At 39.6% G+C, this 25,733-nt stretch overlaps 1 protein-coding gene across 1 annotated transcript in view; it reads left to right on the top strand.

Moving 5' to 3' along the window:
• Window positions 1-19,566, top strand: part of LOC138851617 (fibrinogen-like protein 1) — a 43,664-nt gene extending 24,098 nt beyond the window's left edge. The window contains exon 3 of the mRNA XM_070080914.1: window positions 17,567-19,566. Coding sequence (XP_069937015.1) covers window positions 17,567-17,775 — 209 coding nt within the window. The 3' untranslated portion in view covers window positions 17,776-19,566. The remainder of the gene's footprint in view (window positions 1-17,566) is intronic.
• Window positions 19,567-25,733: the final 6,167 nt, after the last annotated feature.

The raw sequence follows: 25,733 nt of genomic DNA, 5'->3' as shown, positions 1-25,733 counted from the left end.
AGCAGCACACTCCACCAATATTCAAAACTCTAAACCTACTCACCATACAAAACATCCATACTTATTATTGCACCTATTACATACATAGAACACTTAACTCTGATATAAACCCTCCCCTCAAACGTCTCCTTGCCAACCTCAACAGAACACATGACCTTAACACAAGGCACAGATCACTCTTTGATGTTCCTCGTGTCCATCTCACACTATGTAAAAACTCAATGCACATAAAAGGCCCAAAAATCTGGAATTCATTACCTGTGAATATAAAAGAAACACTGTCTGTTTATAAATTCAAGTCTCTTCTTAAAAATCACTTACTCACCCACAACTAAATAAATACTGAATAATTGTATCTCATAAATGTTTAACCTGTGACCCTGTCAAACTTTGTTATTTTTAATTACGTTACCTAACAGAATACTCCATTCTAATGAATGCGCAGCAACACAGTAAATGACCACATGACCTGTCTTTGAAATACTCATTTGTGCTTAATTGTTAAATAAAAGCAATAACATAATATCTTATTAAAAAAATCTAGTCGTAGAGTCGCTCTCATTATTATGACTACAAGCATTGATCCTGATGTAAACTTTTTCTTAAATGAATTACACGAATCAAACAGCAACTGTAATTATTATACAGCAGACCAAGCAAAGACATTACTTAGAGCAAACAATAACATAACTATCTATAATTACATGTCAGATCCTTGAGCAAACATTATGATGACCTCATAGCATTGCTCAATTCCCTTCATTCCGGTCTGTCAATCATCACACTCACAGAAACCTGGCTAAAACCTGGTATTACAGATGTCTATGCCATTCCTGGTTACACTGCCATACACAACTGTAGGACGGACCAGCTAGGGAGTGGAACAGCCATGTACTACTCAAATCAACTTCAATGTATCTATAAATCTTGTACAAGGGATCAGCATGGTGAATATATCATAGCTAAATTTAAATCAAAAGACCTGCAAAAACCTCTCACAGTTATAAACATCTGTAGAATACCATAGTCAAACATTTACCACTTTAGTGTAAGATTAGGAAACTTGATAACTGATGCACATATGAACAAAGACCACCTGCTGCTAACAGATTTCAACATAAATCTGTTACATGACCAGTACCCACAAGTAACCAAATTCACAAACACTATGAGCAACTGCTTGTTGTTACCAACAATATCTAAACCTACAAGAATCTCCGAGACCAGTGTCTCTTTAATAGACCACATCTGGACTAACACCATATCCCCTTTAAAATCAGGCATAATCACAGACAGCACCACAGACAACTACCCGACCTTTCTCATAACCAACCTAGGTAAATTGCTCCAAGACATTCCTAAAGTTACTTTCAGACTACATAACGAGACAGCTGTAAATAACATTATAGCAGCTATGAATAACACTGACTAGCAAAATGAGCTTGAAACGTATACAGATATGAATGAATGTATAAATAATTTTCTAAAAAGAGCCTATTACCTCTATAAGAAACATTGCCCCAGTAAGTAAAACTAAACAGATCACAGCTAAGAGACTGAATAGTCCCTGGCTAACACCCAGCATCCTTAAATCCATTAACACAAGGCACCAATATGAAAAACAGTATAGAATGGGCCAAATAACTAGAGACCAGTCAAAACAATACTCGTCAGCTCTTACCAGCCTCATAAGAAGGTCTAAAAAATTGTATTATGAAAACAGACTACAAACCATCTAAGGTGATATGAAAAAGACCTTGAAAAATCTATCTGAAATTCTTGGAACTAAAAAGATATCTCAAAACAAAACAATCAAATTAACAAAATCAGACGAACCCCTACTCACACCAACTGAAACAGCAAACAGACTCAATGTTTTCTTCTCGACCATAAGAAAGAACCTAGCAAGCAAAATCCACAACTCGAACACCCTTCCATCTGACTACCTCACGAGCACCCACCCGAACACGCTATTCCTAGCTCAAACCAACCCAACAGAGGTCTCGCTCATCATCAACACCCTTAAAAACATGGCAGGAGACATAAACAACTTGCCAACTTCTATGTACGAAAAAGCTTCTCAAGTAGTGTCACCAATTATTGCAACACTCCATAACAAATCCATTGAGTCCTCCACCTTCCCAACAATTCTCAAAATAGCGAGGGTCACTCCGATAAACAAAGGAGGTGACCAAGCTGACTTGAATAACTATAAACCAATATCTAACTTACAACTGCTTTCTAAAATCTTTGAAAAATTAATTCATAGACGGATATATTCCTACCTCGTCTCACATTACATACCAAACCCCTGTCAATTTGAATTCAGGAATAATAAAAGCACAAATGATGCTATCATACACATGCTAGAACTAATATATACCGCTCTCGTAAAGAAAGAAGTCCTGCTGGGAATTTTCATTGATTTACGTAAAGCTTTTGATGCAGTTGACGATGAACTGCTGTTCACTAAATTAACACACTATGGCATATGAGGCCACTCAACTACCTAAAGTCATACCTTAGCAACAGGTACCAATATGTGCACACAAATGGTGCAAACTCTTCCACACAACCATTCACAGTCTGAGTCCCACAGGGAAGCGTCCTTGGACCACTCCTCTTTCTCATCTACATCAATGACCTACCGAATGCATCACAGCTTCTTAAACAATATTATTTGCAGATGACACTGCATACGTCTTCTCTCACCCAAACCCAGTCATGCTCGCCAACAATGTCAGTGCCGAATTGCAGAAAATATCTGCCTGGATGATGACTAATAAACTTACACTAAATACTGACAAAACCTACTTCATTCAGTTAGGAAACAAAGCTGCAAATAATATACTTAACATAACGCTAAACGGATCATCCGTCACAAGACTCAAAGAGGGAAAATTCCTAGAAATCCACCTAGACAGTCGCCTCAAGTTCCAGACACATATACAACAAATAACCAAAAAAAAAAAAATCTCCAAGACTGTAAGCATGCTATCAAAGATACGATACTATGTTCCACAATCAGCTATCCTTATCTCACATATGGAATTTGTTCATGAGGATCAACAACATTAAATCACCTAAGGCCACTAAAAACCCAGCAAAAGGCAGCAGTCAGAATGATAACAAATTCCCACTCCCTCCAGTATACTCCACCAATATTCAAAAGTCTGAATCTGCTCACCATTAAGAACATCCATACTTATTCATGTGCCTACTATATACATAGAACAATACACGCAAATATAAATAACAAAAAAAGGCACAATACCGTGACTGATAACAAACAGACAAATGAACAAGCACCACCTTCTCTTAGCTGGAGACTTCAATATCAACCTTGGCTTACCAGATGATCAGACTGTAACGGATTTCATCAACAATATGAACAACACACTTCTCATACCAACAATAACTAAACCAACCAGGCTGACTGAGACAAGTGCAACCATAATAGACCACATATGGACCAATATACTAACCCCCCTTAAATCAGGGATAATCACAGACAGCACTACTGACCACTACCCAACCTTCCTCTTAACAAACATTAGTAAGCCACCACTCGAATACAACAAAGTTTCATTTAGACTCCATGACGAGGCCTCAATAAGGAAGTTCACAGCAGACCTAGAGACTGTTGACTGGCCTACAGAATTCTCCAATGCCAACGGTACTGACGATTGGACAGACATTTTTCTTAACAAAATACATAGACTATACAACAAACACTGTCCTATAAAAACGAAACAGATCACGAATAAACGGCTTGGTTGCCCATGGCTAACCAGCAGCATTCTGAAATCCATAGATAAGAAACACTAATATGAAAAGCAGTATAGACAGGGCTTAATACACAAAGATATTCTTAAGCAATATTCAACAGTTCTCACCAAATTAATAAAGAAAGCCAAACAACTGTACTACTCCAGCAGATTCACTGACACAAGAGGAGATATAAAAATGACCTGGAAAACACTTTCCCAGATTCTGGGGACCCACAAACTGAAAAAAACCCAAGAATATTGTTCTAACTAAACCTCATGAAACACCACTACATCCCACTGATACAGCTAACAAGATAAACGACTTCTTCTCAAACATAGGATCTAATCTCGCCAGTAAAATCCCACGTATCAATGCCTGTGCCGGGGACTACCTAGATGGGAATTTCCCAAATTCCTTCTATCTTGTACCAACTGAGCCCTCGGAAGTCACCACGATCATAAAGGCACTTAAAAATAACTCGGGGAATCTGTCTCACGTCCCACCATTATTGTACAAGCAAGCGGCCCATGTCCTTTTGCATGCTATTACATTACTTTTTAACAAGTCACTAGAAACTAGCACTTTCCCGACACTACTTAAGACAGCAAGGGTTACACCAATACATAAAGGTGGTGACCCTACAGACGTAAACAACTATAGGCCAATATCAAACTTACCATTGCTATCTAAAATCTTCGAGAAACTCGTGCACAGGAGACTATATTAATTTATAACGTCACAAAACATACTCAGCCCCTACCAACTTGGATTCAGGAAAAATAAAAGCACTAATGATGCAATTATAAAAATGCTAGACCTGCTTTACACAGCATTGGAAAATAAGGAATATCCGCTAGGAATTTTTATTGACCTAAGAAAAGCGTGTGACACAGTAGACCACGGCATCCTACTCCACAAACTTGACCACTATGGTATAAGAGGCCATGCGCTTGCATATTTTAAATCCTACCTTTCTAATAGGTATCAGTATGTCACCATTAAAGACACAGCCTCATCAGTACGGCCACTTGATACTGGAGTTCCGCAGGGAAGTGTCCTTGGACCCCTGCTCTTCCTCATTTACATCAATGATCTTCCAAACATATCCCAGCACCTGAAACCCATTCTCTTTGCTGACGACACGACTTATGTCATCTCCCACCCTAATCTTGCCACCCTAAACACGACTCTAAACACCATCGTTAACGAGTTGCTCAAAATATCGACTTGGATGACAGCCAATAAACTTACACTTAACACTGGCAAAACCTACTATATTATGTTTGGTAGCAGAGCAGGTGTTGCGCAACTTAACATTAAGATCGACAACACTCTAATTACCAGACATAATGAGGGCAAATTCCTTGGCCTATACCTCGACAACAACCTAAATTTCAGCACCCATATCCAACATATAACAAAAAAAGTATCCAAAACGGTGGGGATCCTCTCCTAGATACGATACTACTTGCCGCAAACTGCACTTCTCACACTATACCATTCACTTATATATCCATACCTCACCTATGCTATCTGTGCTTGGGGTTCAACTGCAGCAGCACACCTAAAGCCAATAATAACCCAACAAAAAGCCGCAGTAAGAATAACCACTAAATCCCATCCCTGGGAACACGCCCCATCCCCCCACTCTTCATAGATCTAAACTTACTCCCTGTTCAGAACATCCACACTTACTACTGTGCAGTCTATATCTTCAGGACCTTAAATTCCAATATTAACCTTGACCTAAAATGCTTTCTTGATAGTTGTGACAGGATCCACAGGCATAACACCAGACACAAACATCTTTATGACATTCCCCGTGTTCGACTAAACCTTTACAAAAATTCAATGTATTTCAAAGGACCTAAAATCTGGAACACGCTACCTGTAAACTCTAGAACTGCAGACACATTCATCACTTTCCAAACTACAGTTAGAAAACATCTTATCTCCCTGATCCACCCCGACAACTAACTACATGATAACCACCTGGTGGTTCACAATTACACTCACTCACCCACTGACTATAAGCCCAGAAATACTAATCTTAATCTTAAAATAATAAATCCTAACTAGTCATTAGTTTGCCTATGATACTCCAATATAGACACTTTGTATTGTGCCAAAACAAAAGCATTCACATTGCTAAACTCACAAATTATGATGTAGTCACTTAGCCTTAATACCATAATCTGTAAGGATTTAATGTTAAGAATTAATTTAAGTCTGCTCGAAATGCCTAGCCATGCTAGGTGTCCTAGTGGCCCCCTCTGTAATTAGTATTTTATAACATGTAAACCACACAATACCCAAAACCTGTAAACACCACATAGTAACCCTTATAGAGAATAAACTTGAATTGAATTGAATTGAATTTAATACACAAATAACCCGCACATAGAAAAGAGGAGCTTACGACGACGTTTCGGTCCGACTTGGACAATTTACAAAGTCACACTTTGTAAATGGTCCAAGTCGCACCGAAACGTCGTCGTAAGCTCCTCTCTTCTATGTGCGGGTTATTTGTGCACGCAAACATAAACCCTCCACTCAAACTTTTCTTCACCAACCTTTAACAGGACACACGACCATAACACGAGACACAGATCTCTTTTTAATGTACCTCGTGTCCATATCACACTGTAAAAATTCTATGCACATAAAGGGCCGCAAAATTTGGATTTCATTACCAGAAAATACCAAAGTAACCCGGTCTGAAAATCAATTTAAGACTCTTCTCAAAAGCCACTTAATCACCCTAGACTAAATATTCAATACTCAATATTTAACATGACCTATAAATCTACCAATTACCTAAATCTTAAAACTTCATATATAGACAACCACATAGAAGTATACATACCTACCAAAACCAGTATTGTCCTTCACCAAATTGTAACAGTCTCATACTGTAAATTCATCGACACCATGCCTAACCCTTCTAGGGTAGGGTAGGTGCCTGAGCCCGAGCCTTTAGCTCATAAGACTGTCATTCCCATTAGCCCCCTTGGGGCGGGGATGGCAGACCAGAGAGGCCTAGCTTGTGGCTAGGCCTGGGGACAGTTGGTCCCAAAGATGAGGAGGTACTTGAGCCTCCTCCCATGGGAGACTTAGGTCTCAGACACTCCCTAAACAGGGAGCCCAGGCCGGGCCACCACTTGGAAAAGGCCCGGGCCGGGAGAATACCGGCTAATCTTTAACTAACTAACTAACTACTGTAAATTACAGTTAACTACTGTACACTACTACTGAATCATGTTTCATAAAAAGTATTTTTGAAAAAATTAAATATATCGTTTGGTTTGTATAAATTAGATTCACTTATAATTAATAGAACTACTGTACAACTGTGATAATTTCTTTAGTGATAAGTTGTCAGTAAGCCATTAAATTAAGTCAGCCCATAATGCCAAGGCATAATAGAGGCATAATAGAGGCATAATAGAGGCTCTCTTTGCACTGCAACCCATCATTATAAAAATATAATATCAATGTACCACTTGCAAAAAAATAAATGAATTTGAATTTCAATTGATATTACACTAGGAGATTCTTTGTTGCTGTATTGAACTCGGAGAAAGTGGATGCTACATACACCTGCTTAAATAAACAAGATATAATGACTGGTTACAGCTTCAACACCTTCATGTGTATCATGATGACTGGTTACAACCTTCATGTGTACCATGATGACTGGTTACAACCTTCATGTGTATCATGATGATTGGTTACAACCTTCAGGTTTATCATGATGACTGGTCACAACCTTCATGTGTATCATGATGATTGGTTACAACCTTCATGTGTATCATGATGACTGGTTACAACCTTCATGTGTATCATGATGACTGGTTACAACCTTCATGTGTATCATGATGATTGGTTACAACCTTCATGTGTATCATGATGACTGGTTACAACCTTCATGTGTATCATGATGATTGGTTACAACCTTCATGTGTATCATGATGACTGGTTACAACCTTCATGTGTATCATGATGACTGGTTACAACCTTCATGTGTATCATGATGACTGGTTACAACCTTCATGTGTATCATGATGACTGGTTACAACCTTCATGTGTATCATGATGACTGGTTACAACCTTCATGTGTATCATGATGACTGGTTACAACCTTCATGTACTCACCTAGTTGTACTCACCTAGTTGAGGTTGCGGGGGTCGAGTCGGAGCTCCTGGCCCCGCCGCTTCACTGATCGCTACTAGGTCACTCTCCCTGAGCCGTGAGCTTTATCATACCTCTGCTTAAAGCTATGTATGGATCCTGCCTCCACTACATCGCTTCCCAAACTATTCCACTTACTGACTACTCTGTGGCTGAAGAAATACTTCCTAACATCCCTGTGATTTATCTGTGTCTTCAGCTTCCAACTGTGTCCCCTTGTTACTGTGTCCAATCTCTGGAACATCCTGTCTTTGTCCACCTTGTCAATTCCTCTCAGTATTTTGTATGTCGTTATCATGTCCCCCCTATCTCTCCTGTCCTCCAGTGTCGTCAGGTTGATTTCCCTTAACCTCTCCTCGTAGGACATACCTCTTAGCTCTGGGACTAGTCTTGTTGCAAACCTTTGCACTTTCTCTAGTTTCTTTACGTGCTTGGCTAGGTGTGGGTTCCAAACTGGTGCCGCATACTCCAATGTGGGCCTAACGTACACGGTGTACAGGGTCCTGAATGCTTCCTTATTAAGATGTCGGAATGCTGTTCTGAGGTTTGCTAGGTGCCCATATGCTGCAGCAGTTATTTGGTTGATGTGCGCTTCAGGAGAGGTGCCTGGTGTTATACTCACCCCAAGATCTTTTTCCTTGAGTGAGGTTTGTAGTCTCTGGCCCCCTAGACTGTACTCCGTCTGCGGTCTTCTTTGCCCTTCCCCAATCTTCATGACTTTGCACTTGGTGGGATTGAACTCCAGGAGCCAATTGCTGGACCAGGTCTGCAGCCTGTCCAGATCCCTTTGTAGTTCTGCCTGGTCTTCGATCGAGTGAATTCTTCTCATCAACTTCACGTCATCTGCAAACAGGGACACCTCAGAGTCTATTCCTTCCGTCATGTCGTTCACAAATACCAGAAACAACACTGGTCCTAGGACTGACCCCTGTGGGACCCCGCTGGTCACAGGTGCCCACTCTGACACCTCGCCACGTACCATGACTCGCTGCTGTCTTCCTGACAAGTATTCCCTGATCCATTGTAGTGCCTTCCCTGTTATCCCTGCTTGGTCCTCCAGTTTTTGCACCAATCTCTTGTGTGGAACTGTGTCAAACGCTTTCTTGCAGTCCAAGAAAATGCAATCCACCCACCCCTCTCTCTCTTGTCTTACTGCTGTCACCATGTCATAGAACTCCAGTAGGTTTGTGACACAGGATTTCCCGTCCCTGAAACCATGTTGGCTGCTGTTGATGAGATCGTTCCTTTCTAGGTGTTCCACCACTCTTCTCCTGATAATCTTCTCCATGATTTTGCATACTATACATGTCAGTGACACTGGTCTGTAGTTTAATGCTTCATGTCTGTCTCCTTTTTTAAAGATTGGGACTACACTTGCTGTCTTCCATCCCTCAGGCAATCTCCCTGTTTCGATAGATGTATTGAATATTGTTGTTAGGGGTACACAAAGCGCCTCTGCTCCCTCTCTCAATACCCATGGGGAGATGTTATCTGGCCCCATTGCCTTTGAGGTATCTAGCTCACTCAGAAGCCTCTTCACTTCTTCCTCGGTTGTGTGCACTGTGTCCAGCACTTGGTGGTGTGCCCCACCTCTCCGTCTTTCTGGAGCCCCTTCTGTCTCCTCTGTGAACACTTCTTTGAATCTCTTGTGTGTAGCATGTGTAGCATGTGTAGCATGATGATTGGTTACAACCTTCATGTGTAGCATGATGACTGGTTACAACCTTCATGTGTATCATGATGATTGGTTACAACCTTCATGTGTAGCATGATGATTGGTTACAACCTTCATGTGTATCATGATGACTGGTTACAACCTTCATGTGTATCATGATGACTGGTTACAACCTTCATATGTATCATGATGACTGGTTACAACCTTCATGTGTATCATGATGACTGGTTACAACCTTCATGTGTATCATGATAACTGGTTACAACCTTCATGTGTATCATGATGATTGGTTACAACCTTCATGTGCATCATGATGATTGGTTACAACCTTCATGTGTATCATGATGATTGGTTACAACCTTCACGTGTATCATGATAACTGGTTACAACCTTCATGTGTATCATGATGATTGGTTACAACCTTCATGTGTATCATGACGATTGGTTACAACCTTCATGTGTATCATGATGATTGGTTACAACCTTCATGTGTATCATGGTCAAATGCTGTAGCTGTTCCTTTCCAAGTGGAGTTCAATGTTTTGTTCATTGTATAACGTTTATAGCAGTCATTGTCTCTATGGTAATACATGCAGTCATCATCTTGCCTCATATCTAAAGCATCACATAACTATTTCTGACCAGCGTCAGAAGATAACAATTTGGTTTCCTTTGGTTTTCCCTTTACATATTTCACACTGCAACTTGCTGAAGCTCTACAAAGGCTTCAAACACAGTAGCACAACTTTTATGAAATTACTTTCTACCTGCATGATGGATTTGTTACTGGGTTCCCACAAGCTTGGAGAGGAGTGTTCATCATTTTTATTTCACAACAGCCTGAAAAATATTACATGCATGTTCCAATCATTCTAAATAATCAACAAATGTATAATTTAACAGTAAATAGCAAAATGTCTAGTTGTCAACTAAATAAATAAAGAATTAAAATTGCCAAGAAATTGTAGACAAGAATTCGTAGCCAGCAGCCACCCTGGGAGGTACTACCGTCCTGCCAAATACATGTGAAACGGAAACCTGTAATTGTTTTACAAGTAAGAAAACACGTATGTATTGTTACTTCTACTTATATTTAAGCACGCTACATATATATGGATGTGTATACTGTCTATGTATACATACGCATCTGAATTTTCTTATCTATTTCATTTCATCTCCACTGGGAAGTGGAAGAACCTTCCATCTGTAAGCCATGAATGTTGTAAGATGGGACTAAAATGACGAGAATAGGCTAGTAACCCCTTCTGTATAAATCACTAAAAATAAAATTAAGAAAATTTCATAAAACTGGGATGTTTGAATGTGCGTGGATGTAGTGCAGGTGATAAGAAAGAGATGATTGCCAGCTTTATTAATGAAAAGAAGTTGGATGTTTTAGCTCTTAGCAAAACATAGCTGAAGGTGGTAGGGGAGTTTCAGTGTGGAGAAGTAAATGGCATTAGGTCAGGACTATCTGAGAGAGTTAGAGCTAAGGAAGTGGCAGCAATAATGTTGATGGATCGGTTATGGATGACATTATGCATCACTATCTGAGACCTGCTTTTACTGAGAACTATTCTCCCTCTCTCCTACATACTTTAGCCTGAGCATCACTATCTTCGTAAAAACAATTTAACTGTTTTTAGCAACCTACACCTATTCCATATACTTACAACGTCTGCCACATTGCTCCACTTTCCGCCCTAATATATTCCGTTTTCGAAATCCATAAATGCAACGTAAACCTTTTACCCTTACCTAAATACTGTTCACTTATATGCTTCACTATAAACACTTGGTCTACACACCACCAAACTTCCTAATTCCTCCTTGTTCATATGCGATCTTGCTTTCCATCTCACTTTTAATTCTTTCATTAATAACTCTACCATAATCCTTACTAGGAATACTCAACAGGCTTATTCCCTTATAATTTATACACTCTTGTTTGACCCTCTTGCTTGTATACAAAGGAACTATACATGTTCTCTGCCAATCCCTATGTACCTTCCCCTTTTTCATACATTTATTAAATAAAAGCCTATATCCCGAGCTGTTTATAACATTACTTCTTTATCCCATCATTTGCAGCTGCTTTACCCACTTTCATTCTCTCCACAGCCTCATAAACTTCCCCCACACTCACAACTTTTTCTTCCTCTACGAAAGGTTATACTTCCGTGGCCAGTGCATGAAATCACAGTTTCTCTATGTTCATCAACATTTAACAGTCTTCAAAATATTCCCTCCATCTTCCCAATACTTCCAACTCTCCATCTAATAACTCTACTCTTCTATTTTAAATTGTAAAATCCATTCAATCCCTAGGCTTTCTCAAATTATTAATTCTCTTATTACCATCAAAATTTGTTGATAGCATCTCACCCACACTCTCATTTGTTATCCGTTTACATTCCTTCACCACTGTCTCTCTCTTCATATGCTCCTCCCTCCTCATATCAATTCTACTCTGTAAAAACCTATCATATGATAACTTTACTACTCTCTTTACATTATCATTCCACCAATCGCTCTTCTTCCCTCCCGCACCCACTTTCCTGTAACAACACATTTCTGCTGAGCACTGTAACATTACATTCTTAAATCTGTCACATACCTCTTCAACCTCATTACCTGTACTCTCATTAGCCCATCTTTTTTCCATTAGTTATTTGTCTGACTCCTATTTTAGCTTATAAACATGACTCGCGAAATCGTAATGACACGATTGCAAACAAACCATACCCCGGCCGGGATTGAACCCGCGGTCAGAGAGTCTCAAAACTCCAGACCGTCGCGTTAGCCACTAGACCAGCTAGCCACAATAAGATTCATCCAACTAGGTATATTTCTACACCATAGGAAGGTTAGCACAGGCACCACTGTGACCACAAATGAACTAGAGTTCGTCACGGCCACACTAGCTGGAGATTCGTCTGTAAAAACTTGCATTTGTGGTCACAGTGGTGCCTGTGCTAACCTTCCTATGGTGTAGAAATATACCTAGTTGGATGAATCTTATTGTGGCTAGCTGGTCTAGTGGCTAACGCGACGGGCTGGAGTTTTGAGACTCTCTGACCGCGGGTTCAATCCCGGCCGGGGTATGGTTAGCTTATAAACCTTCACCTCTCACTTGATGATATTCTCCTTGTATCACATCTACTTTTTACTCTCACTGTAGCTACAACTAAAAAATGAAGTTTACCCATCAGCTTTTTATTTTTCAATACATAGTCCAACAAACTACTGTCATTACGCCCTACATCATTTCTCGTGTACTTATTTATCATTTTTCTTTTCTTAAAATATTTATTACATATTACCAAACCTCTTTCTATACAATGTTCAATCCAAGGACTCAATTATCATTTACCCCTGGCACCTCAAACTTACCCAGCACACACACCCTCTAGAACCGTTTCTCCCACTGTATTATACAGGTGCTATACCACAATTACTCCCTCACATGGTTCAAAACTTCTTGAACACTCTCTTAATATCTCTTATAATCTCTTTCTCTCCTTTACACTGCTCTCCAGGTATATAAACATTTATCAAAACCCACGTTTTTCATCCGACTCGTATTTTCATCCATAACTGATCCTTCATCATTATTGCTACCTCTTCCTTTGCTCTAACTCTCTCAGACAGTTCCGACAAAATCACATTTACTGCTCCACACTGAAACTCCCCTACCACCTTTAGCTTTGTTTTGCTTAGAGCCAGGACATCCAACTTCTTTTCATTAATAAAGCTGGCAATCATCTCTTTCTTATCACCTGCACTACATCCACGCACATTCAAACATCCCAGTTTCATAAAGTTTTCTTAATTTTATTTTCAGTAATTTAAACAGAAGGGGTTACTAGCCTATTGTTCTCGTCATCTTAGTCCCATCTTACGATATTCATGGCTTACAGATGGAAGGTTCTTCTTCCACTTCCAAATGGAGATGAAGGGAAATAGATAAGAACAAACACTAATTTGAAAATAGGAGAAAATTCAGATGCGTATGTATACATAGACAGTATACACATCCATGTATATGTATCCATGTACATGTATATTTTCACATGTATTTGGCAGGACGGTAGTACCTCCCAGGGTGGCTGCTGGCTACGAATTCTTGTCTACAATTTCTTGGCAATTTTAATTCTTTATTTATTTAGTTGACAACTAGACATTTTGCTATTTACTGTTAAATTATACATTTGTTGATTATTTAGAATAATTGGAACAAGTATGTAATATTTTTCAGGCTGTTGTGAAATAAAAATGATGAACACTCCTCTCCAAGCTTGTGGGAACCCAGTAACAAATCCATCATGCAGGTAGACAGTAATTTCATAAAAGTTGTGCTACTGTGTTTGAAGCCTTTGTAGAGCTTCAGCAAGTTGCAGTGTGAAATATGTAAAGGGAAAACCAAAGGAAACCAAATTGTTATCTTCTGACACTGGTCAGAAATAGTTATGTGATGCTTTAGATATGAGGCAAGATGATGACTGCATGTATTACCATAGAGACAATGACTGCTATAAACGTTATACAATGAACAAAACATTGAACTCCACTTGGAAAGGAACAGCTACAGCATTTGACCATGATACACATGAAGGTTGTAACCAATCATCATGATACACATGAAGGTTGTAACCAATCATCATGCTACACATGAAGGTTGTAACCAATCATCATGATACACATGAAGGTTGTAACCAGTCATCATGATACACATGAAGGTTGTAACCAGTCATCATGATACACATGAAGGTTGTAACCAGTCATCATGATACACATGAAGGTTGTAACCAGTCATCATGATACACATGAAGGTTGTAACCAATCATCATGATACACATGAAGGTTGTAACCAATCATCATGATACACATGAAGGTTGTAACCAATCATCATGATACACATGAAGGTTGTAACCAATCATCATGCTACACATGAAGGTTGTAACCAATCATCATGATACACATGAAGGTTGTAACCAATCATCATGATACACATGAAGGTTGTAACCAATCATCATGATACACATGAAGGTTGTAACCAGTCATCATGATTCACATGAAGGTTGTAACCAGTCATCATGATACACATGAAGGCTGTAACCAGTCATTACATCTTGTTTATTTAGGCAGGTGTATGTCGCGACCACTTTCTCCGAGTTCGGTACAACAGCCAAGAATCTCCTAGTGTAATATGAGAAGTATTCGAGTGACAAAATTCAGAGTTTGTGATGAAAAGCTAGTCAACATATTGCTATTAGCGGCAAATTTATTCTGTGATGCAATATTCGAGTGTCTCAGACCAATGTGATGAGGGAAGGATTTTTGCTGCTGATTTCAAGACACATGTAAATTATAAGAATGAAAATTGTGTGATTGGTTAACATTAACGGAAACAGCCCTAGGATGGTAACTAATCGTCCAAATTCATTTGATTTAAATAAGCAAAATATAGCTTTCACGCACTTCTAGAAGCAGGTTATGGTTTTACTTTCATTGAAATTAGAGAGTTTATACTCCACATTGATTTTAAAGATGTGGTACATAATATTAAGACAAATCAATTCCTCATTAGGTTTTGTCAATCCTTTCAGAAAAATGAACCACAATAGATTTTTCATCAAACATGTATGCTAAAAAATTGGCTTCAAAAAGCGAAATCTCACAAAGCAGTGAAAGATGATTTCATAATTGAAAAAGATTGTGATGCTGTAAGACTTAGTCACTTGGGGAAGAGCACGAGAGATTTCTAAACAATACCTTAATTTTTTTCCATCCAATATTAATAATGTTTTGAACTGCAACGTGAAATGATGTTGGCACCCCTTCTAGCTGCTGATTTAATTAGTGCTAAAGCCTCGAGGCTCGGAACTAATAATACCAGCGAAAGTAATATAAGTGGAGGGGCTGGGAGCCGAGACTCGATTATACAGCTCGGTGAGGGATGGATTTCGGCTGCAGATTTGAAGACACAGATTGGAAGTAATTGATTTTTGCGGCTTGATGAGCTGTTGGAGTGAGAGCACTGTAACATTTTTAGAAAGAATTCTTGGAGACCTGTTAGCCTGACTTGAGTTCTGGAAGTGGGAAATACATTCAGTACCTGCATGTACTTCCCACCTCCAGAACCACTATACTCTTCTACATTCCCCTCTATGCCTCCATTGATAAGGTTTATTGCACCATTTATCTTTTTCCCTTCATCAATTTAATGGATCACCTTGTCTTTCATATACCCATCAGCCGACATATCCGCTTCCAAATAGGTGAATACATTCTCTTCCCCCTACTACCTCCTTCCGTTCTGATATCCAGTCATTCATTACTTATCTCGTTTGTTGCCCTCACTACGTAGCTGTTTGTTATGTTCACTTTTAATTTCATTTATTTATACCACCTCTAAATTCGTCCACCAACCGTTTCAACTGCTCTTCAGAACTCCGGAAAAAGCGCAATTTCATCAGCAAAAGTGATCTGTGACAACTGTCATTTTGTCTTAGATTCCCCATATTATAATCCCATGCCTCCTTCCAACTCCCTAACAATCACTTCTTTTACAATACCATCTATTAATATGTTAAACAACAATGGTGACATCATGCATCCTTGTCTAAGTCTTACTTTTACTAAAAAATGATCCCTCTCCTTTATTTCAGAACCTGATCCTAACTATGGTCACAAATATCTTAACAGTATTCAGTAACATACACTTGTAACATCTAACACATTGCTTCTCTATCCACCCTAACAAATGCCTTTTCTAACTCCATGAAAACAACGAAAATTTTCTTTTCTTTATCTTCATATTGTTTATTTATATGCTCAATGTAAACACTTGGTTTACATCGACCTGCAACCCTGCTCTCCATCCTACCCTTCACTCTTTTCTTGGTAAATCTACCTTACAGTTTACCTGGTATACTCAACAGGCTTATTTCCCTATAATTTTTACAATCTTTTTACACTTTTTTTCCGTTATGCAAAGGAGTGATCCAGTTCTCTCCTAGTCGCTAGTTACCTTTCCCTCTTTCATATATTTGTTGAACAAAAGTACTAACCATTCCATAACTTCATCGCCACCTGCTTTTAACATTTCTGTCATGATTCCATAAATATCTGCTGCTTTAACCCTTTTCATTTTAAACACATCCTCACGCACCTCCATCACTCTTACATCATGCACTTCCCTACTCCTAAAGGATGTTAGAACTTCCTGGTTAATCCATGACATCACTGCCTCCTTTTCTTCATCAACATTTAACAGCTCAGAATATTCCCGCCATCTCTCCAGTAGATCCAACTACCCATATTATGTTTTCAACTGAGAAATACATTCCTTTCCTACTCTCTAAAACCTTTGCTTATTCTCAGCAAAATTTATTGACAGAACCTCACACTATCATTTGTTCTTCTTTTACACTACCAATAATGCATACATTCACATACTAGATATTTTTCCCTAACCACTGCTATTACCTTATTTTTCCACCAGTTGCTCTTCTTCCCTCCCGCACCCACCTTTCTACATACACAAACTTTTTCTGCTTATTCTAACAGATTTTCCTCTTTGCTATGCGCATGAGCACATGCGTAAGTCACTCAAGTGCCGGTTACTAATTATGGAGATTGCGTATATTCTTGGTAATAATAACATTAGTTGAGTCGCTGAGTTTTTCGCTTATTGATAAATTTTACTGGCAATATATGTATTCATTTACATTATCATATCATTACCTTTTAAATACTTCATTACGTCTGTAACTTGCTTAGCTATCAAAACACTGAGGCGCAGTCCCTGGGCTCATGATGCTCGTCTGTTTTCCCTGAATTACCACTTATATTAATATGTGTCACATTAAAAGTATCTTATTTTCTTTATTGTGGTGTAATCAGTGTCACCTTACACTCCACAGGGAATTGTGCTGCCGAAATTCGTAATGGTGGCGGATGGTGGTTCGCACGCTGTGGTGTGGCCTCACCCACCTCCCCACATGTTACCACAAGTGTTAGCTACCACGAGGTGTTGTCCTGGCAATCCTTTCACCCAGGTGTGTGGGTTGTCACACCATTATCCAAGCTAGAGATGATGGTTCGCAGAGATGTCACCATCCCTCACCATTAGATCGTCCTGATTCTACTTCATCATGTTGTTGGGCTCACCATTCTTCTTTCTCAGCCTCTGATGATGGTTCAGGCATTTGAAAAATTCCCCACACAACACTGATTACCATCCAAACCCCATAACACCAACCATCACTCACACTCAACACTGATCACCACCTTAACACATCAATGACCACCACCAGCACACAACTATTGATGCCACAACCACGACGACACATCAATAATGGCCACAAGACTGAACATTCACACTGAATTATTACATGACAATGAGCATTTCTTTGACAATAATTAGTTGTTTCCAGGTACAGTTGTTCGTCTTTTAATGTTCAAGAGGAAATGATATTTTGACAACTTTATAACTGAATATTTCAACTGTTTAAATTGTTTGTCTTGTAGAGTAATAATGTTTATATAAAATAGTCATTAAAACAGGTTAACCAAGATCATGGAGGATATCCCTTATTATAGTGGGTATCCTTCTCATGTGAAATGTTTATGAATGGTATCTGTTTAAATAGTGTAACATTCATAAACATGTGTACCTCGCATGAACATGTTTTCCATGTTTAAACAAGGTATTTATGCATATATGCTGCGTTTATGTTTATTAAAGGGATCCCTGTTACTATACACGCGTTAAAAATACCTTTCTCACTTCTATGCCATTAGACCAGTGTGAGCTAAGTGCTATAGGCATCTCTTGCTCCAACGCCCATAGGACCAGCGTGAGCTAAGTGCTATAGGCATCTCTTGCCCCAACGTCCATAGGACCAGTGTGAGCTGAGTACTTTGAACATCTCTGTCATTTCCACATCCGATGAGTGTGAAATGTAAGCTATGAGCATTTCTCTCGTACTTCACAAGGAGCAATTTGAGCTGACTTTTATGGACATCGCTCTCGCTTCCATATCACTAGGAATAGTGTGAGCTGAGTGCTATGAGCATATATTATTCTTACTCCCATGTAATACTAGGACCATGACACTGGGACCAGTGTGGGCTGAGTGCTATTGGCATCCCTCTAACTCCCAAAACACTTGGTCCAGTGTGTGCTGACTGTTAAATGCATCCCTCAAACATCCACAGAACTAGTTTCGGTGTGGACTGCCTGCAAGTGGTATCCCACTCTATCTCTCCAATGAAACTGGAGCCAATGTTGGCTGAGAACTTTGGGCATATTTGTCAGTTGCAAAACAGTTGCCTCCTAGAGGCATTTGTTTCATTTCCAGAACTCTAGTACAAGCGTGGGCTGTCTCGTAACGCCTTCTCTTTCACTTCCATTATACTAGAACCTGTTTGAGAAGCGAGCTAAGGAAATCTCTCTCTCTCTTCCGCTAAACTAGGACCAGTGTGGGCTACCTACCTGAAGCATCTCTCTCACTTCCAATGTACTATGACCTATATGGGATCCCTACTAGGCACACATTTGTCATTCCCGCTATATTAGGACAAGTATTGGCTTCCTGCTAGATGCGTTTCCCACTGTACTAAGATTAGTGAACCAGCCAACTACGTGCCTCTCAGTTACTCTCGGTACACAAAGATTTGAATGGGATGCATACCAATGGCATCTACTCTAGTCTCAGTATATCAGGATAAGTTTGGCTTGCCTGCTAGTATAATTCCTCTCACTCCCACTACACTAGAACCAGTATGGGTTGCTTGCTTAGCGCATTTTTCTTCTCACTGTACTAGGATCAGTGAGAGCTGCCTGCTAGGTGTATATCTCAAAAATATCACAAACGTTAAACCTGCATTAGGAATGCTTTCTAATACTTGTTTAATAAAATTGATCAATGTAAATTTTGTTTTACTATCTGTATTTTTTTTTGTTAGTGTCTGCATTTAATACACAGTATACATCAAATAGTAGTTGTGTAAATGACTTACTAAAAAGGCAATGCTGCCTGAGACCTATTAACTCCAGACCACTGAGTCTAACTGGTAAACAGTGGTAACTCGTCTCTGAACCTTCGCTCTCCCTGCCATAGGGTCTGTGGTTACCATAGTCACCTTTGTGTTAGTAAAGACTACTGCATATACCATCTCACGTCAGCAGTTAATTGTTGCAGTTAATTGTTGCAGTTAATTGTTGCAGCGCCCATGTGCCACTTAAAGGTTGCCATATAAAATGGGTATCAATTTTTCAAAATAATTGCAGCAACACAACAAAAATATAATCAATTAACTAGACTTGAATCTTTGAGGTGAGAAGTATAGTTCGTGCAATCTGTAAAAGTGGTGGGGATTTTGAGATTTAAAAAATCATCTGAACTGTGATCTCAGCACTTTTCCGCAAGACAGAAACTGCGGGTATGCCGGGGAATGTTATCTTTGTTTTTGAGTCATACTACCTCGGAGAGAAACGCCATGTGTGTTAGTAAATAAAGTTAGCCTTTTTATTTTTTCATATGTGTCCTGTTTAATGTGGTAACACATATAGAAATCTTTGGGAGAAAATACTAGGAGCATCTTCACTAAAGGGGGAGTTGAAGGTTTCGGAGCGTGGAGAGAGAAAACACTCGAAGAAATATGAAAATTGAGTTATTGTTACCAAAAAATAGCTGAACTTTCTGGCTACACTCTGGTATAATTATTATCCTTGTACGATGTTTCTAAAAGGAATTACAGCCATTTATAACAGGCATGGTGACAGTGCTGACGCGTCATATTGCGTAAGAAGCGCTGACTCGGCTTTGTTTACGTTTTTTCCCCGTGTTATTGTTATCGTTTTCTTATATCTTTATGTCTAATATAATACAAATTCACTGTCTGAGATCATGCCAGAGTGGGCGGAGATAATATGATCAAGGAACCAATCGGGAACCCCTGGGAATAGTGCACAAAATGGCCGAGACCTCCAGCCAACAAAATATTCCATACCCACGCTAATATCAATTATAAGGCTTATTTATCTATCACAATTGATCTATTATGATATAATGCAATATAATAATAGCATATAAACATAAAAAGTACACCTTAAAAAAAAATATATAGCATAATATGACGCCCCGAGGAAAAAATTTCTATCGATATTTCCCCTGAAGGTGAAGAGAGGGTCCGACCTCTCTCATCAGTGATGAGAGAAAACGGATTTACGATGATTAACTGTAATAAACACTCGTAGGTCACGCAAAAAGTGTAAAATAAAGCGAATTTTTCGGGGAAAAAAAATATTTCCCGGGCACCTGGGGTGCCGCGCGCTTCGGCCTATATCTCGAAAGTAAGTTATTTACCTATTTATGGATTCTCTATCCTTATTTATGAATGAATTGACTTGATTTTCACAACAAACATAGAAGAATGATTGCTTTACAAAATGTCAGAAACGTTTCTGAAGTATCCCAAATATTTTCAGATTTGTGTGGGCAACAAGACCGACATCTTCCAAAATGTCAAAAAAGTTATGAAACTTTATTTTTTTAGCATGAACGTAAGATTTATTATATAATTGGGGCTTCAAATATGATGGAATTAGAAGTGTTCTATCAGCAGAAACTGTCAAAACCACTTTTCCAAGTACCACTGAGTACTTGAGTACTGCCAAATGTAATTTTTCGTAAATTTTGCATATTTCATTTCCTTTTTGGCCGATATGATTGAAACTTCAGCAAAGGCTCTTTAATATAAGCTTCTAATAGTACACCAAAAATGAATGTAATCGGTTCATAAATAAAGGAGTGGTCTCCGAAACCTTCAACTCCGCCTAAAAGCTTCAGTTTAGAGTGCGAGCGCATGCAGGCATTCAGCTGCCATCGCCGTGCAACATCTCTGCCACTTATCATCGCCACGCAGTGCCACTCCTACCGTTCCTGTCACCATGTTTAAGACTTCCTCTGGACCATGTATGGAAAACCTCCACTAACTAACTACCAGCCAAATAGTGAATCTTGAATAAAACCTCACACCACCAGTCTCACAGTCTCACCAAGAACGACAGCCCAACACTACCTTGGATCATGGCCCTAATCCTTCGGCCAGCCTTCTGATAATACACTGGGTCAAGAACATAACCTGTGGAGAAATTTTCTCCAGGAGGAGGGGTATCAGACCCCTTCAGCCCCTTTCAGCCCTGAAGGGCCCAGCCCTCTCAAAAGGGGCAAGCATCTTGTTTACTGCTACTTCAAGTAATTGATCCCAGATGCAGTACGAACATGTAGCATGGTCACGCGGCTCTTTGCAAGAAAATAGTGTACCCACTTTATTACCATGTAAAGATAGTGTACATTGCTGTCTATGCTAAGACAACATGAATCAAGCATTCTGCATTGCTTCAAAGTGGAAGTTTGGCAAGGAGGGGAAAAATGCTATGTCAACTTTTCCTTTATGCTGGGGACAAGTGACATTATGGTAAATAAATCTTGATGAACAGTGTAACAACGAGTATTGCAATCCAACAAAGTGTAGTGCGACATTCTTCAAAGAACACTATTCTTCAATAAAGACACTGATACCTGGGAGTAAGGGTCCGATTGTGGAGAAATTTTCTCCAGGAGGGGTGTATCAGCCCCCTTCTGCCTCTTTCACCCCCTTTCAGCCCTGAGGGGCCCAGCCCTCTCAGAAGGGGCAAAGTCTTATTTACTGCTACAGCAAGTAATTGATCCCAGATGCAGTACAAATATGTGACGTGGTCAAGGGACCACCGCTCCTTGCAAGAGTCCAGTGTTGCAAAGTGTAGTTTAATAAGAGACAGTCCGTCTCTTACCTTAGCAGGACGATTAAGGAGAATCCTGCTCCCACTTTATTACCATGGTAAAGATAGTGTACATTGTTGTCTATGCTTAAGACAGCAAGAATCAAGCATTCTGCTTTGCTTCATGGAGGAAGTTTGGCAAGGAAGCAAAAAGTACTAGGTCAGCTTTTCCTTTATGTTCGAGGGGCACTGGCATAGAACGTTATGAGGTCAGATTACTTTTGACTCTACTGAGAGAGACATTGACGTGCCGGGAAAACCAACAAAGAACAATGATCTGCACGTTTTGCACAAAAGAATCTCAATAAACACTTACAGAGAAGTGTGATCAGCTTCTTTAGTGATATGTTGTGAACAATTATTGATGAACAGTGTAACAACGAGTGTTGCGATCCAACAGAGTGTAGTGCAACATTCTTCAAAGAACACTATTCTTCAATCAACTCATCGGATATCCGGGTGTAACTATGGGTCAGATACATATACCCAGGTAAGGGTTCTAACTCGTGATTTACTACTATTGACTGTGCAGTTGAGTATAAGTTACGAGTTAGTCACTTATCATAAACTCCGGTGATAAGTGGACCTTTGAGGCCACACAAGTGTCATCAGCCATCAGTGTCTGACATATGCTGACATATATCAGACACCTAGGGGTAAATTATTATTAACATAATATAATCTATTACAGCCCATTGAGAAGTGACTTCGACAGCTTCTCAAGACCTCGTCTGCCAGGGCGGCTGTGTGGACGATAGCTGTCTCATCAGCTAATTACTCCCTATATTTAATCTTTAACCTTAGCTGGTAAACCATTTCTCAACAATTTTGGTCGTGCTCGAACCGGATAAAGGCCACACTGGTGTCCAAATATGTTGTGCTACAGTGTACAAATAATATACGAGCCAAGGTCCTTCGAAAAAAGCTGTAAAACTAGTGTTTTGCAATATAAATCAGTATATATGAGTCCCTCTAGACTCAATCACAGAGAATGGGCAGCCAAAAGAAAACGAGCGCTCGCCCAGCGTTCACCCAAAGAAAACGGGAGCTGGGTGACTCACCCAACAAGAAAACGGGGGATGGCACCCGTCATCCACTGCTCTCAAGCTCGAGAAACACTGACCACATCAACAAGCCAGATGGCCGTCAGTTTGTCTGAGTATATATACACATAGTGTTTATAATGTTTATAGACAGAAATTAAGAGAAGAGATTGTGTTTAAGTTACTTATAGATATAACTGTTATATGAAAGGAAATTATATATAAAGTGTAAGCTTTCATATATATATTAAGTGTCCTCCTGAGTGAAAACTGATTCATAAGATGACCCTCACCTCTTTTGATACGCCTATAAATTCCTTTCTTATGTCCTAAAAGATATTTGAGCTTATTATTCATCCATTTGGGGTCATTTCTATTCGATCTAATTTCCTTATATGGGATAAATGCCCTTTGGGCAGCATGTATTGTGTTAAAAAAGCTGTCATACTGATAGCTCTCTTTGTTACTCCAGTCTACAGATGGTAAGTGTTCTCTAAGCCCATTGTAATCTGCTAAACGAAAATCTGGGACCATTACTGAATTATCCCTACTATCACACTTCCATTCAATGCTAAAGGTAACTGATTTGTGATCGCTTGTGCCGAGTTCCTCTGTAATTTCTAAATTATTTACAAGGGTTTCCTTGTTTGCCAAAACCAAGTCAAGCAGGTTATTTGCTTCAAAAAACAATCCTGAACTACTTCTAAGAAGTCGTTTGATTCTAAATTACCAGTCAAGAAATTCCAATCAATATGACTAAAGCTAAAGTCTCCTAGAATTACTATGTTATTGTGCCTAGTGCCCTTAACAATTTCCTCCCATAGTAGTCTCCCTTGGCCCCTATTAAAGTTTGGGGGGCGGTATATTACACCTAAAATAAATTTTTCACACCCCTCTGAAAATTCTATCCAAACAGACTCTGTATGTGTTACTTCAGACTTTATACCCGTTTTTATGCAACAGTTCAAGCGATCTCGGACATACAGTGCCACCCCACCCCCCTTCCTGATACTTCTATCTACTAGGAGCATTTTAAAATCCTGAATGTGACATTCTGCAGGCATGTTCCGACTTTTTGAATTAAACCACGTCTCAGTTATAGCAAATACATCAATGTTACCTGCTCTAGCAACTAATCTCAACTCGTCCATCTTATTCCTAGCACTACGGGAATTAGCATAATGTATATTTAAAGACCCTCCTTTTTGTTTACCCTTCCTGCTCATTTCTGCTTTTCCACTAAACCTATTACTGTCCTTGTCACCTAGTGTCACTGGCTTTCCAATATCCACCTAGTACTCATATTACTACACTGGGACTTCACTGTTTTCCGGCCAAAACCCATACCTCTAACTATTCTTAGTTTAAAGTCCTAACAGCTCCCCCCACTGCAGTTGCCAGTGCCCCCACCCCAGACCTAGATAAGTGAACCCCATCACTGGCATACATGTCATTTCTGCCATAGAAGAGGTCCCAGTTGTCAATGAATGTTACCTCAGTTTCCTTACAATATTTGTCTAGCCAGCAATTGACACCAATTGCCCTGGACAACCATTCGTTTCCAACTCATCTCCTTGGCAAAATACCACATATGACAGGGTTCCCACCCTTCCTTCTAATTATCTCTATTGCTGACTTACACCTGCTGATCAGGTCCTCACTCATACGTCTGCCAACATCATTGCCTCCAGCACTGAGACAGATAATAGGATTACTCTCATGATGTCATCCAGATGGCTAACAATATCCTCCGTCCCAGCCCCAGGAAAGCAAACCCTCTGTCTCCTACTCCTGTCCTTCAAGCAGAACGCCCTCTCCATGTAACTAACCTGGCTATCCCCAACGACAACAATATTCTTACCTTCCTTGGTGTCGTTCATCGTGACGCTCCCAGTAGTCGACTCACATTCATCGGGTTGCATGGAGAATGTGTTAGATGTTTCCACAACAGTTTCCGCAGCAGTCTTTTTTCTTCATTGTTTCTATCTTTCCTTTCGTCTTCTTAATTGTCAACTTCGTTCAAGCTGTCCAGCCACTGACCACATTCCCTTCTTGACCTTAGGACTCAAAACAGGAGGACTACTACGAATCCTCTTGTTTTCCTCAGTCAATCGCTGTATCTCCATCTTCGCTACCCTCAAATCTTCTTTAAGCTGCTGGTAAAGTTGATCGATGGAGGGCATCTTGGTTCAGTCCACAGAGAGCACACAAGACACT

This window comes from Cherax quadricarinatus, unplaced genomic scaffold (genome assembly GCF_038502225.1).
Source record: "Cherax quadricarinatus isolate ZL_2023a unplaced genomic scaffold, ASM3850222v1 Contig1238, whole genome shotgun sequence".
Lineage (NCBI taxonomy): Eukaryota > Metazoa > Arthropoda > Malacostraca > Decapoda > Parastacidae > Cherax > Cherax quadricarinatus.
Note: the sequence above shows the minus strand (reverse complement) of the source record. Positions and strands in the feature narration are given on the sequence as shown.